The sequence below is a fragment of the Prosopis cineraria genome, unplaced genomic scaffold, assembly GCF_029017545.1.
Source record: "Prosopis cineraria cultivar Desert tree isolate PC_DT_omini unplaced genomic scaffold, ASM2901754v1 PC1639, whole genome shotgun sequence".
Taxonomy (NCBI): domain Eukaryota; kingdom Viridiplantae; phylum Streptophyta; class Magnoliopsida; order Fabales; family Fabaceae; genus Prosopis; species Prosopis cineraria.
Genome location: NW_026556964.1, coordinates 10,622 through 24,236, shown reverse-complemented (window position 1 = coordinate 24,236; position 13,615 = coordinate 10,622). Strand labels below are relative to the sequence as shown.

General features: G+C 33.4%; 2 protein-coding genes across 2 annotated transcripts; both read left to right on the top strand.

Annotated features, from left to right (window-relative positions):
* Positions 1-1,707: 1,707 nt before the first annotated feature.
* Positions 1,708-3,962, top strand: LOC129300541 (protein disulfide-isomerase 5-1-like). Its single transcript, XM_054939110.1, is given in 6 exon segments — positions 1,708-1,777; positions 1,780-1,829; positions 2,361-2,419; positions 2,502-2,677; positions 3,164-3,269; positions 3,478-3,962. Coding segments are annotated over 5 exon segments (435 nt in total). The 5' UTR covers positions 1,708-1,722; the 3' UTR covers positions 3,259-3,269; positions 3,478-3,962.
* A 2,152-nt stretch (positions 3,963-6,114) lies between these two features.
* Positions 6,115-11,847, top strand: LOC129300542 (uncharacterized). The gene is made up of 3 exons (XM_054939111.1): positions 6,115-7,395; positions 7,700-7,775; positions 11,568-11,847. The coding sequence occupies exons 1-3, from the start codon at positions 7,168-7,170 to the stop codon at positions 11,609-11,611; spliced, it is 348 nt and encodes a 115-aa protein (XP_054795086.1). The 5' UTR covers positions 6,115-7,167; the 3' UTR covers positions 11,612-11,847.
* Positions 11,848-13,615: the final 1,768 nt, after the last annotated feature.

Sequence of the window (13,615 nt, the reverse complement as noted above, 5' to 3'; positions counted from 1 at the left end):
TAGCATCTGAATTGTCATAAGATATATGACGAACAAGCCAATTAAAACATTTATTTGTTTATTTAAAAACATGCTCAGAAGTAACAATTTCGTTTGTCATAACTAAATATTTGATTCTATTTATAATACTAGAGAGAGGGTAATTCTGATTGTAATCACATTAAATGAGCATGAGAGTTTCAATTGAATCAAGGCGAACATTAATTTTAATGAAATTTTTATTCCAACAAAGATTAAATCCTTCATAAATACCTATAAATTTATTACAGTACTAAAATGGTAACCAAAATATTTAGATAATCTCTTAGTTTAATTTTCTTGATCATCATGAATGAGCCCTCCTTAGGTTGCAAAGTTGTTGTTGTTTATCAAGCTATCAATATTTGATGGGTATCATTTTGCTTTAACTTTAGCATGATTCGAGGGTTGGATGTTACTTGCTTTGTTGGCAATCATACCATTATAAAAAATGAAGGCATGTACTGTTTGCATGACAGTATCACCAAAACTTTTGTCCTAAACAAATTTGTGTAATATTTCAGGCAAATGAAAAGTTGGGGCACTTCTTCCGGAAAACAGAGAGAACTCAGCAAGATGCTTGACAAATGGTAATGCCTGAATCATTCTTGTATATGAAATATGAACCCAACAATAAAATTGGGGAAAAGGAAAAAAGACTACAATATCACCATAAATAATATTCATATCTTAATTCAAATTTTGATTTATTATACCGTGAGAGATTAGTCTTTTTTGCTGTAATGCCAACCCCTCGTATCTTCGTGATTGCAGATGTCTTGAAACCATTTTTTAGTAAAAAAAAAAAAAACATTCAGGTCATTTTCTCATTGATCAAGAAAATAATTCTTTCTAATTGCTATATAGTTCAATGATCCTATTGTCCAGTCCTTTACATTCCTTCAAGTTGGAGCGTAGCAGAAAAATTGTGCCGAAGATGATTAAACATGTGATGCTCCAACCACATTCGTCGTTATTTGTGTCTCTGTAAATCTGAATCCTAAATAAAAATGAGAACAGGTGAACCTTATCAGTAGGATACTCTCCCCAATGTCATCGAGCTGCTTGAGGGAGCGTTAAATACATATATTTATGTATGTATGTACATGAGATCTTAAAAAATAATAATAATAAAAAATTTTTAAAATATATAAATATTAATTCGACCTTTCAAAATATAATAATTTTTTAAAAATTTTTAAAAAATTTTCTATCATTGATAAATTTATATAAATTATTAAAGTGTTCTTGTTAAAAATAAATAATTTACAAGTTTTATTTAAATAATCATAAATTTTTTTATATTCAGAATAATTTAATAATAAATAAAAAATTAATATATAAATTTTTAATTTACTATTATATTATTATGAATATAAAAAAAATTATAAATATTTAAATAAAATTTGTGAATTATTTATTTTTAGTAAAAATAATTTAATAATTTATATAAATTTATTATTAATAAAAAATTTAAAATTTTTTTAAAAAATATGATTGGAAGATTAAATTATTATTTAAATATTTTAAAAATATTTTATTATTATTTTTTGAAAATATTTAGGAGCTAGCTTTGCTTGGTTGCGTCAACAATTTAACACGTGCAACCCACGTGTCTTTGACAAGACTCTCCGAACTAGCCCTCGGTGCTTTTCAGGGTGAGAGATCTCGGCAGTCGGCACCACCAGGCACCGCAGATCAGGCATGAGAAATCACGGTTCTTCCTTTCTTCTCCTCCTCCTTCTCGTCAATCTAGTTTTCATGCTCAACCCGAGGTTATCCCGTTAACGGCCGACACATTCTCTGATAAGGTATATACTCTCGAAGCAGAACCGTCGCTCAGTCTTTCTCGCCCGTTACCCTCAAACTTGATTGAATGAAAAATCTTCTTTGTTTTTTTTTTTTTGGAAAGAAATTCTGCTTAATTCCACTATAATTGTTATATATCGTTTATAATCGATAGACATTTACGGACCTGTGCAATTCATTTATCTGTGGCAATCACATAGGAACATTTTTTTTACCCTAAATTATTGGAAACAATGTTTTAGTGCATGTTTGGTTTTCAGTATAAATCCTCCACTTGGGAGATCCAACCATTTGTTGGATTTGACAAAAGCACATCCAAATGTAGTTTAAATGGACTTATGAGGGAAACCCAGACAGTTGCCGCCGGTTGATGATTGCCTCTGCAAGTGCAGATTGGGTTGGGAAAAATTGTAGAACACGGGTGTGTGCGCTTGAGGGTATTCATGAAACTGTTATTGAATTGCACGTCACCTGTTAGTGTTACGGTTGCATTTTCCAATCACCTTTGTTTTGCGTTTGACTGTTTCGTTTAGATCAAGGAGCAACACACTGCGTGGTTTGTGAAATTCTGCGTTCCCTGGTGCAAGCACTGGTAAATTTCTTTCTTCTACCTTGCGATAAACTTGACTGGATTTTCAACTGCTTGCTCTCCTGTAATAAACACTTATTGTCAGTAAGAATCTCGGATCGTTGTGGGATGAGTTGGGAAAAGCGATGGAAGGAGAAGATGAAATAGAGATTGGAGAAGTAGATTGCAGCATAAACAAACCAGTATGTGGCAAAGTTGATATTCATTCATATCCCACTTTTAAGCTTTTTTATAATGGAGAAGAAGTTGCCAGATACCGTGGTAAGTAAAATCTTTCCATTGTGCTAAAGATGTGTTTCATAGATTCCACTTGATTCTCACTTTTAGTGTTTGTCAATTTGATCCATATGCTCCAAACTTGTGGTTAAGAAGACGATGATCGGATAAATTTGATTGTAGCCAAAGATATATCGTCACGTTAGAATTTTCCATTTTAGAGTTGGTCTATTACTAAGGATCATGAATAATATTGAAACTCAACTTATTCCCAGTAAAATTTTGTTACTGAGTTTGAAAATTAATCAAGTCACATGTAGTTTAGCATCAACCAGTCGTTGACTTGAATAGTGTGTTAATAATTTGTATTAAATCATCAACCTGAAAATATATGTATTTCATTGTCATATTTGGCCTATGCTTTCTTGAGTTTTATTTTGATTTGATTGTTGGATATCCATATTGGCTATTCCCTCCCGCCCTCCTCCCCTCGCATTTTAAATTAATTTTTGCATGTCATGTAATGCTCAGGTCCAAGGGACGTTGAATCATTAAAAACCTTTGTTTTGGAAGAAGCTGAAAGGGCTGCAGCGAGAGCACAACTTGACATTGATAAAGAATTGTAATAGTTTTCTAGGTATACCCTGAATCTCACCCCGCTGCTGGTTTTTCTCTCTCGTCTCCTGAGTCTTTCTAATTGCACTACATGAAGGTAAACTTAAATCTCAAGGGATTTGGTTATGTAGGTCACTTTTGGTCAGCCATTTTTCTTTTGTTTTACTTCTTAGTCATGATTTATGAATATATATTCATATCAGAAGTCAACTTCGGTTTATGTGACTCAGGTGCCAGAGGATCTTGCTCGTGTGTTAGCCTTGGACTTTACCTCAACTACTGTTAGTGTACGATAAGCAGGTTTTGGGCTTCGTTTTGTATTAAAAAAAATAAAAAAATAAGAAGAAGAAGAAGAAGTCAACTTCGGTTTTATGTGGAGTGGCAATTAAGAATTGCATTTCCTACTGCCATAACCCAGGATGCTACTGCTATTCTTCACCACATGTGCCGCAAGTCTCACATTATTGATTATCTCAGGTTTCAAGCCGAGATAAGTGAAGATACATTCTGCTCTGCTCCAATCCTCATTATTTATTCAACGAAGCAGTAGTTATTTTTGAAGATTAGTTTGTATTCTACCCCATCTAGTTTGATCCTTTGAGTTCACGAAGTTGATGAACATCTCGTTCACAGAGTTTCAATATCTGATATAGATGCTGGCAGGTTGAGATTTAACCTTGAATCATTCTTGAAGGATTTCGTTTTCTTTTGTCCATCTCTCGTTGAATGCTTATGATTTTCTACTGAGACCTGCGCAATCAATGTTTTCAAGTAAATAAATATATAAACGGCTAACATATTGAAAAATATTATGGCACCCACCTTATTTTCTGCCTAGTTGATGATGATTTCCATCCAGATTTATGTAACAGTAGATGATAGTGCCAGCATGTTAGATGTTATACCAGGAAATTCTTAATAAAAAGGCCCTTTTTTAGGTGTAATTGGTGGTCGTTTTTAGCACCCATGTCAAGCTGCGAGATGGATTAGGTATGGCGCTTTATCCCAGTAGCCTGATTAATTTCCCCTTGGCATATTGGCTGCGTTTGCAAGAATTTCTTGCCTAGGACCTGGATTTCAAAGATTATCATCCCCAACTTTTATTTATAAAAAACTCTCGTCGTCCTGACTCCTGAGTCTTGGATTATGTAGAATGAAGAGATGTCTGATTTGTTTTGATTACTGCTTGTTTGTGGTCCACCCTCCTGTTCGAGCAGAGTTAAGTTATGTCGTGAAACAAATCAATTGGAGTCGCTATCATATGAGAAATCAATGAAATGTTCATATTTCGAGCCTTTGTATTCTGTATATGACTAATCAATTTGACAAGGTTACAAGAATTTGGCGTTGCGAAAAGGAAGCAAGGCAATCCTCGACTAGAACTAGACTCTGTTTAGGCATCCTCTTCTACATGCGAATATTTACCCTTTTTTGGGTTAGTTCTCATCTCTCTCTGAATTGGGAAGTCTTTGCTCTAGTGTACCCCTGTTTCCTAGTAAAGTGGACAGTTGTCGCTGTGGGGTTGTGGATGCCTTGACTCGTGAGCCACATGTGTCTTAGACACAGGAGCCGATTCCCTGGGAGAGATAGGTTCCTCATACTCTCAGAACATCGGAGATAGGCAAGTCAAAAAGTTTCATAAGAAAGGTGAAGGCAAGAAGGGGTAAAGAAAGATCAAGGTAGACGCTTCAGAACCATGCAAAGCACAGCATGATTGATTACAAGCAACAAGAATTTCAGCGGTGGTCATCGGTATAGAATATGAGGGCAAAAGACTGCCATAAGACAATTGATGGATTTTAAAATGATATGCTCGCACTAACTTGATGGGAAATATTCTTCAATTGGACGTTAGCTAGTGCCTGCAAAAAGGAGTAGGACAGTGAATATGCGGATACATTTGGGCCCAAAAAAAAATGCGGATACAGAAAGGAGGAGAAAAGGGAGAGTGGAAAGCAAAGAGGTGGCCCTGTGTGCTAGCGATCGATTCCTTGAGCGACTGCAGGAGGAAGGTTTGTCAGGCAGGAGAAAGGATGCCATCAGCATAGAGCCACCAACATGGTGGTGACGATGCTAAAATGGTCAGAATCAACGGCGTCATCTCTCCTGCATAGCAAACCTCTCATGCTGATGCTGTCTAGTATGTACCTCTCTCTCTCTCTCTGTGTGCGCCCTATCCCCCAAACCCTTCATTTATAGGTCCCATTTCTATTCACTAATTCCATATCTTATTCTCGCTGTTGATAACTTCGCCTCCAAATAGGACACCCACCACTTCATCACCTTTGTCGTTATTCCTATGTGGTCATGTTCATCTGCGATGACGTCACGTCTCTTATGTCAGCTTGTTCCCATAAGGCTGCTCTGCCTTTTTTGGTCGCTTTTACTGTGTTCTCTGCATGGTTTAGTTCATAACGCATTTTGGGACAATTACATTAAAGCCCTCTGTAAAAAAATTAATTACTACAAGATTCATATTACATGAACTTTACAGTAATTAATTTATAATTAATTTTTTTTATGAACCTTGCAGTAATTAAATTTTTTTTATATAAAACCTAGTTGTAATTCTTTCATACATTTTTCCCTATAATCATGATTATTTCCATGGAATGGGGAAAGTTATCGTAATGATATAGACAAAGGCAGGGAGATCATGTCCACTTACATTGAACACTTCACTCTATTATTTCTCTTTGTCCCCCTCATTATTTGGAAGCACAGTCAAAATATTTGTCCTCAGCTTTTTCCTCACGGGTTGTGTTTGGCTTTATATGATTTGTTTGCGATAAAGAAAAGAGTAAGTCCAAGCTTCTACAGTCCAGCAAGCTTAGGAAGAAAGAGTCCACACTATGATTTGTATAGGCCCGATTGTATTTTAGATTGCTAATTGCTTTTCGTTTTTTTTTTTTGAGAAAACATAACTTTTAATTCCTATATTTTGCTTGTGTTTTGTTATACATCTCTACATTTTTTTCGGTGTTTTAAGTCCCTATAATTTTATTTTTTTGGTATTGTAAGTCCCTCAAAGGTCTCTACATTTTGTTCATTTAGGGACCTAGAACATTAAAAAATAAAAGCATAGAAACCTAAAACACTAGAAAAAAAGTACAAGGATCTATATCAAACCACGAGTAAAGTACATAAATTAAAAGTTATGTTTTCCCTTTTTTTTATTCATTATTCTTTATTTTTAGGCTATACGATGACATGGCCCTAGTTTGTTGTAACAACCTTTATATAAATCATTATGAAATCATTACCTTATACATTGCAAGAGTGAACGTGTATACTCTGAGAACTCTGTCTTGGTATTAAAGCATACAACTTCATGGCAATTTTCCCAATCCTTTCTACCTCCAACTTCCCTTTCTTCACCTTTAACACATCTCCATTGCTTTACACCACCATTGCCTTTGTTTTTGTCATCCACCACAACTCCATCTTCCCATACCTTTGTTGCTACTGTCTCACCTTTTTCCTTGAACACTATACCCAATATTGGCGCTACTACTGTCGTACAGACTAAGGCCATTCCAATACTTAATAGCCTGAATTAGGTCAGACCTATCAAGTTGGACAAATCCAACTATATGCTTCGGTATAACTTTGTCTTGTTGGTGTTAAGAGGTCATCAACTTGAAGGTTTTGTTATCGAGATAAAGCCTTTTTACCAAAGTTTATTCTAGATGGTGCTAATGTTGTGGTGCATCCTGAGTTTAAAGATTGGTACTCTATTAATTGACTTATATATGGCTAGTTACTTGGTTCCCTTTCCTCAAATATTACTTCTCAAGTATTACACTGTCACTTAGCCTCTTAGATATGATGAGTTATCACAGTTTTAACTTGTGCCAACACTAAGGCCAAACTTACTTGCATGAAAAATAAGTTTTAAGGAACTTGTAAATGCTATTTTAATGGAGTTTTACCTTAGCAAAATGACGGTCCTGTTAGATAATATGGCTCTTGCAGGGTGTTTGATTCCTCTCTTAGATCTTATCGTGCAAACCTTAACTAAACTTAATGGAGATTATACTTTTATAGTGGTGCATCTTGCAGATAAAGAGGGTCTGTCTTGGATAGGCCTCCAATCTTCCCTTCTCACTTTTGAGCAATATCTTGAACACCTCTACAGTGTTAATAATGTAAGTAACTCCTTTGTTGCATCAAGTTTTAAAGGTGATCCCTCTTCTGTTAGTTCTGGTAAGGGTTATTCAAGAAGTTCTCAACCACCCTGGCGTGGTAATGGATGTGGCAAAGGCAATTGTGGGCATAATCGCAACACCTGAAACAACGATAATAACAAAGCTCAGTGTTAGTTATGCAAAAAGTTTAGGCATATTAGTGTTGATTGTCATCATCATCTTGATAAGAACTTTATCTCTTCTCAAGATAACAATACTCGAAACTCTCATTCTTACCTTTCTTACTATGTCTGATACGGTGTAGGATCCAGCATGGTACATGGATAGTGGAGCCTCAAACTCTGTAACCAATCAAGCTAGTAATATTTCAGGCACCTTAGGTACTAAATCTTCATGTACTCTTACTATTGGTAATGGTGATGGTTTAAACATCAAAGGTCATGCTATTAGTACATTTTCAATGTGATACTAAAATATTATTGTTAAAGGATATTCTGGTTGTTCCTGCCATTCAGAAAAATTTGGCAAGTGTTTTTAAGCTCGTTTTGGATAATGAGTTAATATAATTTTACTCTAACTAACTTGAAAACAGGCAAAGTGTTGTTTAAAGAAAAGCGTTGTGAAGTTATTGCTTTAAGTATTTCTTTGAACACTTGGCATAGAAGTTTGGGTCATGCCTCTTTTGCTATTGTCCAGAATATACTGAAAAGCTATAATATTCATTTGAAAGATAATGACAATATTGAATTTTGTGATGCATGTCAGTATGGTGAAATGCATAAGTTACCATTTTCTTTGTTTCATTTTTGATCTAAAGCACCATTGGATCTTATCTTTACAAACAAATGGGGCCCTACACCTGTTAATTCAAAATTTAGATTTAAATATTATGTGAGTTTTGTTAATGATTATAGTAGATTTACATGGCTTTCCCCTCTTTACTCTAAAGGAGAGGCACTTTTAGCTTTTGTGAAATTTAAAAAGCTAGTAGAAAGTCAATTTGATAAGAAAATTAAGACTCTCTAAAGTGATAAGGGTGAGTTTAGAAGCTTTTCAAAAGTTTTATTTGAGTCAGGAATCCTTTTTCATCACTTATGTCTATATACGTTAAAGTAAATTGGACAAGTTGAACATAAACATAGAGACTTTGTTAAGGTTGGATTAAACATTCTAGCCTAAGCATCAATGCCATTATATTATTGGTAGGAAGCTTTTATAAATGCAATTTATCTAATTAATCGTTTGCCCACTCTAGTTTTAAGGGACCAGTTATCATTTGAGGTTTTGTTTAGTTCAAGGCCAAATTATGGTAGCTTTAAAATTTTTAGATGTGCCTACTTTCCATGTCTTCATCCATATAACAAGCATAAACTTAAATCCAGAAGTGAACAATGCACTTATTTAAAGCTAAGTCCCTTACATAAAAGGTACAAGTGTCTCAGTCTATCTGGAAGGATCTATATTAATCACCATGTAGTATTTAATAAAAATCATTTTTATTTCACAGGATCTTCATCTTCTTGAAAGTCTAACAATAGTGCATCATCCCCACAAGTCTCTAGGTCATCCTTTAATATACTATATTCTGCAAATATGGAAGCAAAACATCTCAATCCAAATTCGACGTCCATTTTGTTTCCAGATGGTGATGACTCCTCACTTAGCCATATGACGTCATCCACAGATAGTCTTAACAACTATAATGATAATCGGCCCAATCAATTACCTAATCCTTCCTTAGTCTCTTATGTAGAAGTAATGAGCCCAATCACGGACAACCCAATGTCATCTATTGGATCCACTTAGGCACTTGGTTCTCTTACTTCTCAGTCTTTAAAGCACACTAATATTGTACCATCATCTACTACTGTTGAATTAGTTGGGCCTACTAATACACACTTAATGATGACCTAATCCAAACATAGCAAACCTAAAAAGCCCTTTGTTAGCTTTGTTGCGGCCAATCTACAGTGTCTATGCACAAAATCATTGAGTGTTTCACAAGCTTTTCATTTAAATCACTAGCGAGCAACCATAGCAGTTGAGTATAATGCTTTGGTTTGAAATCATGCTTGAGATCTTGTTCCTGCTCATCCTTCTCAAAATATAGTTGGATGTTGTTGGGTTTTCAAGACTAAACTTAATCCAAATAATATAGTCGAAACGCATAAGCTTGACTTGTTGCTAAAGGATATCTACAAGTTCCAAGTATTAATATGGTATTCCATCCTATCATCAAGCCTTCAACAATTCTTGTTATTTTTGTATCATCCTAGAAAATTAACCCTTGATTAATTGAGTTAAATGAGGTTGCTTAAGTAAATTAATATTGTGTGTGGTTACAAAGAGCTAATAAATATTTTGGGTTGTGATTTCAATTCGAGGATTAGGTTCAAAGCGGAGTTGGGAAACTCGAATCTCAAGAAGGGAGAAAAAAAAAGAAAGTGTCTTTATGCCATATGTCACATGTGTGTTGTGGCGCATGGTTGAATTTTGACAGTAAAAAGAGCGAGAATCAATTCAAAAATTAGAAAGAAAATAGAGAGAACATAAAAAGAACTTGAAAGCTCTGCTAAGGCACAAAGGATTTGAAGATTTAAGAGTAATTTGAAGCTTATAAACACTAAAAATAAGTTTCTTAAGCCTTCTACTTCCATTATCTTCTAGTTTTCTTAAGAGTATGAGTTAGGATTTGCTGAAATAGGATGATTTTTTATCCATAAAAGCCATGACTTTGAACTCATTAACTTAAATAAAATTAATGGAAGCTTTTTAGGTTATATAAACTTAGTATTGATAATTTTATAAATGTTTGGTTGGTGGAGGTCATTAATGGTAAAAGATGGATCATTAATGAGATTTTTGGGAGTGTATAAAAGTTATTAATGATAGTTGGGTGATACATTGAAGTCATTGAGAATTAAAGGAAGTTAGTAAACTTAATGGGTATGTTTAAAAGTAAGAGATTGTGATTTTAGGAGTTGAAAGTGTTGAGCTAGAGAGTTAAGATTGTCCTATGGATGACATTAATGATTGTTGAAAAGATTAAATTATAGATTAACCATTTTTACCACCATTCAAACTTGACGAGAGCTTTGGAAGTAATTTTTCTGAGGAAAAAAATCTTTGACCTCTCAAATATTTGAGGTAATTGAAAAAAATTTAGTTTGTGCATTTATTTGTTAATTAGTTATAAATGATTATAATTTATTTTGGAAAATATGAGTATTCTTTGAACATGTACTAAATGCAAATGTGGCAAAAAATCATGGAGTTAAATCTTGGTAATATGATCTTATATGTGAAATGTTGATAAATGACTTGTTTGAACATAAACATGAGAACATGCATGACAAATGTGATGTGATGATGTTGTGATGCGAATGAAATTGAAAAGAAAATGTTGAGATTGTGAAAAGGGAATAATGCTAGGTATAAGTATATGCATAGTATAAATTGAGCATATGTGTATTGCATGATTATTAAGGTAGGAATTCACCTAATGAGAGGAGTATATTTCTAAATCCACATGATATGGTTGCTATTTAGAGCTCGATGGCTTGCCTTTTTATTTTTGTCCCATTTGTTCTTCAAGGAATCATCCCACTTGTTCATTAAGGGACTCAAACCTAACTACTATTTTTTTGTTTACAAGAAGGCAAGCTTAAGGATATGACACCCCATGGTTATTGGTATTGGAAGAAACCGTGACTCATAACTAAATGTAGTAACCTTGAAAAGTAGCTCCTCACAAGTGAAGGGCTTGGATAGTCCGATTAACTGGACAAATCTCACTAAATAGGTAATGGTTTCATGTCGGAGGTACTAGTAAGATATAAAGATAGCATTGATCATACATATCATTATACTGCTATATAATTATTATTATTATGGTTTAGTATAACTTGATAGAGGCACCTGATTGTTAGTATTGTATTCCCTTCTATGAATTGATAATTATTATTAATATGAGTTTGGATGTATAATTGTGCTCGGCTACATGGTTGTGAATATGGTGGTTATGGTAAACATTTTAAAAGAAAATGCAAAAACTTGTTAAAATTGTGTAGATGCCATTTGATCATTATGATTGATTGACAAGCATTTATATAGGTTAGATTAATTTTGGTTACTAAATGGTTGTACTCACCCTATCTCTTCAATATTTACAGGAACTACCTCGAGCCAAAAAAGTGGAAAAGTGCCTAAGGCTTAGAACATTGGTTCCCAATCTATAGGCCTCTATTTGATTCATAATGTGTATTTTGATTTGATAATTGCTAACTAGAGAATCATACTATTTTGGCCTCCTTGTACTATTACTTAATTTGACTTAAGTGTGTATTTTAGGCCCTGTGGTATATAACATGTTACCAAGTTAATATAGGGCTGAAATACTAGTACAAGTAAGGGAATGTCTAAATGCATGGATGTGATGGTTTTTATGTTGATTTATGAGAAATTGTCTTCCCCTTAAATTTTTTAGATCAAGGGGTTAAGAGTTGAAAATATAATGTATGTGATAGTGTGTCATTGTGGTGTATTGCACAAGTATTCTTAAGTTTACTGAGTATGATCCAAAGGTAATTGTGAGCTTTTAGCACTTGATTTTGGACATCATAGTTGTAATTTAAAAGTTAAAAAGAGTGAGTTTGTAAATAAGTGTCTAAATTTTTTAATGAGAAATGATTTATAAGTGAGACTAGTGCTAGTAGTTAGCTCTCTAAAAGAGCTTTCCATTAACACTCAGAGCACCTCAATTAGATACCGGATGAAGAAATGAGGTGCATTAGAAGTTTACCCTTATTGGTATCAAATGACAGCAATAATGCTATCAAAATTGTGCAATGTATCATGGCACATGGCACAAAGAAGATTGTGCTGCAATGCATGGGAGGAATGCCATGGTGTACATCTGTGTCTTTACATTGAATTGTCATTTTTCAGTTTAGATGCAAATGCTTTAATACAATTTAATATCCCATACTTTTGTAAATATATTTTATTCTGATTTTTAAGTTATGAACGTATAATATATTTTTCAAAATAGTTGAAAACTGGGGCTATCATTTATGTGATTTAATAAACGTGGCAATCCTCTTATATTAGCTCCATAATTATCTGGATTTTAGAGTTAAATGTGCAACAGTAAGGGCAACCTTACAATTTTAATTTTAGATGCATCTTGAAATTGGAAAGTAAAACAACTTGACATTACTACTGCGTTTAAATGGTATCTTGCTGAGATGGCAATGGCAAAGCTACTCATTAGTGAGGGTGAGCAAATACATCCCCTCTCTTTGGGAAAATTTACAAGTTATACATGTAAATTTTGCTATTCTGCACCCCTTATTCTTGAGATTTTGCACCGTTTGGACTAAATAAAAATATCTTGTCTTAAAAGCTTATTAGTTATGTAATATTTTAATGATAAATATAAGATATGAAAGATATATCTTACATAAATGACCTTATCAACCTATTAAATATATATTTCTAAAAAAATGATGATTAAGCTACATATATTATTACAATTTTATTCCTGATGTAATTATATTATTTTAAAAAAATTATTAATTTTTAAATTATATTATGTTGCAACCCTAAATTCGAGTCTTGGCTCTACTATTGTGTGACAGTATATATGGCATAGCCTGAGGGCTTTATTAATTCTATAAAGCCCTATCATGCATGTAAATTGAGAAAAGCTCTCTATAAGTTAAAACAAACCACGTGCTTGGTTTGAATGATTGAGATCAGTCTTAGTTGCTTAGAAATGTCATAATAGTAAAAATGACACTTCTCTCTTCCATTTTTCAAAATAATGATAAACTCTTGGTGATATTCATTTATGTTGATGACATTTTAGTCACAAGAAGTAATATAAAGAGTATGCATCAATTTATTCTCAAATTGGATGAAGTATTTGCTTTGAAGGATTTAGGTCCTATCCATTATTTCCTTGAAATAGAAATTAATCAAGATGTTAATGGGTTTTATTTGAATCAAGGAAAGTATATTTTTGATTTGTTGGAAAAGTGAAATATGAGCACTTTTTCTTGTAAAGATCCAATTTCCTCTGGATATATTTTGTCATGTTTTGACAATAATCCACTTGTAGAATCTGATAGTATTACTTATCGTAAGATTGTTAGATCTCTTTAGTATCTTGCTAATACATGCTTGATATTGCCTTTGTTAGTAAATCAAGTCAATTTCT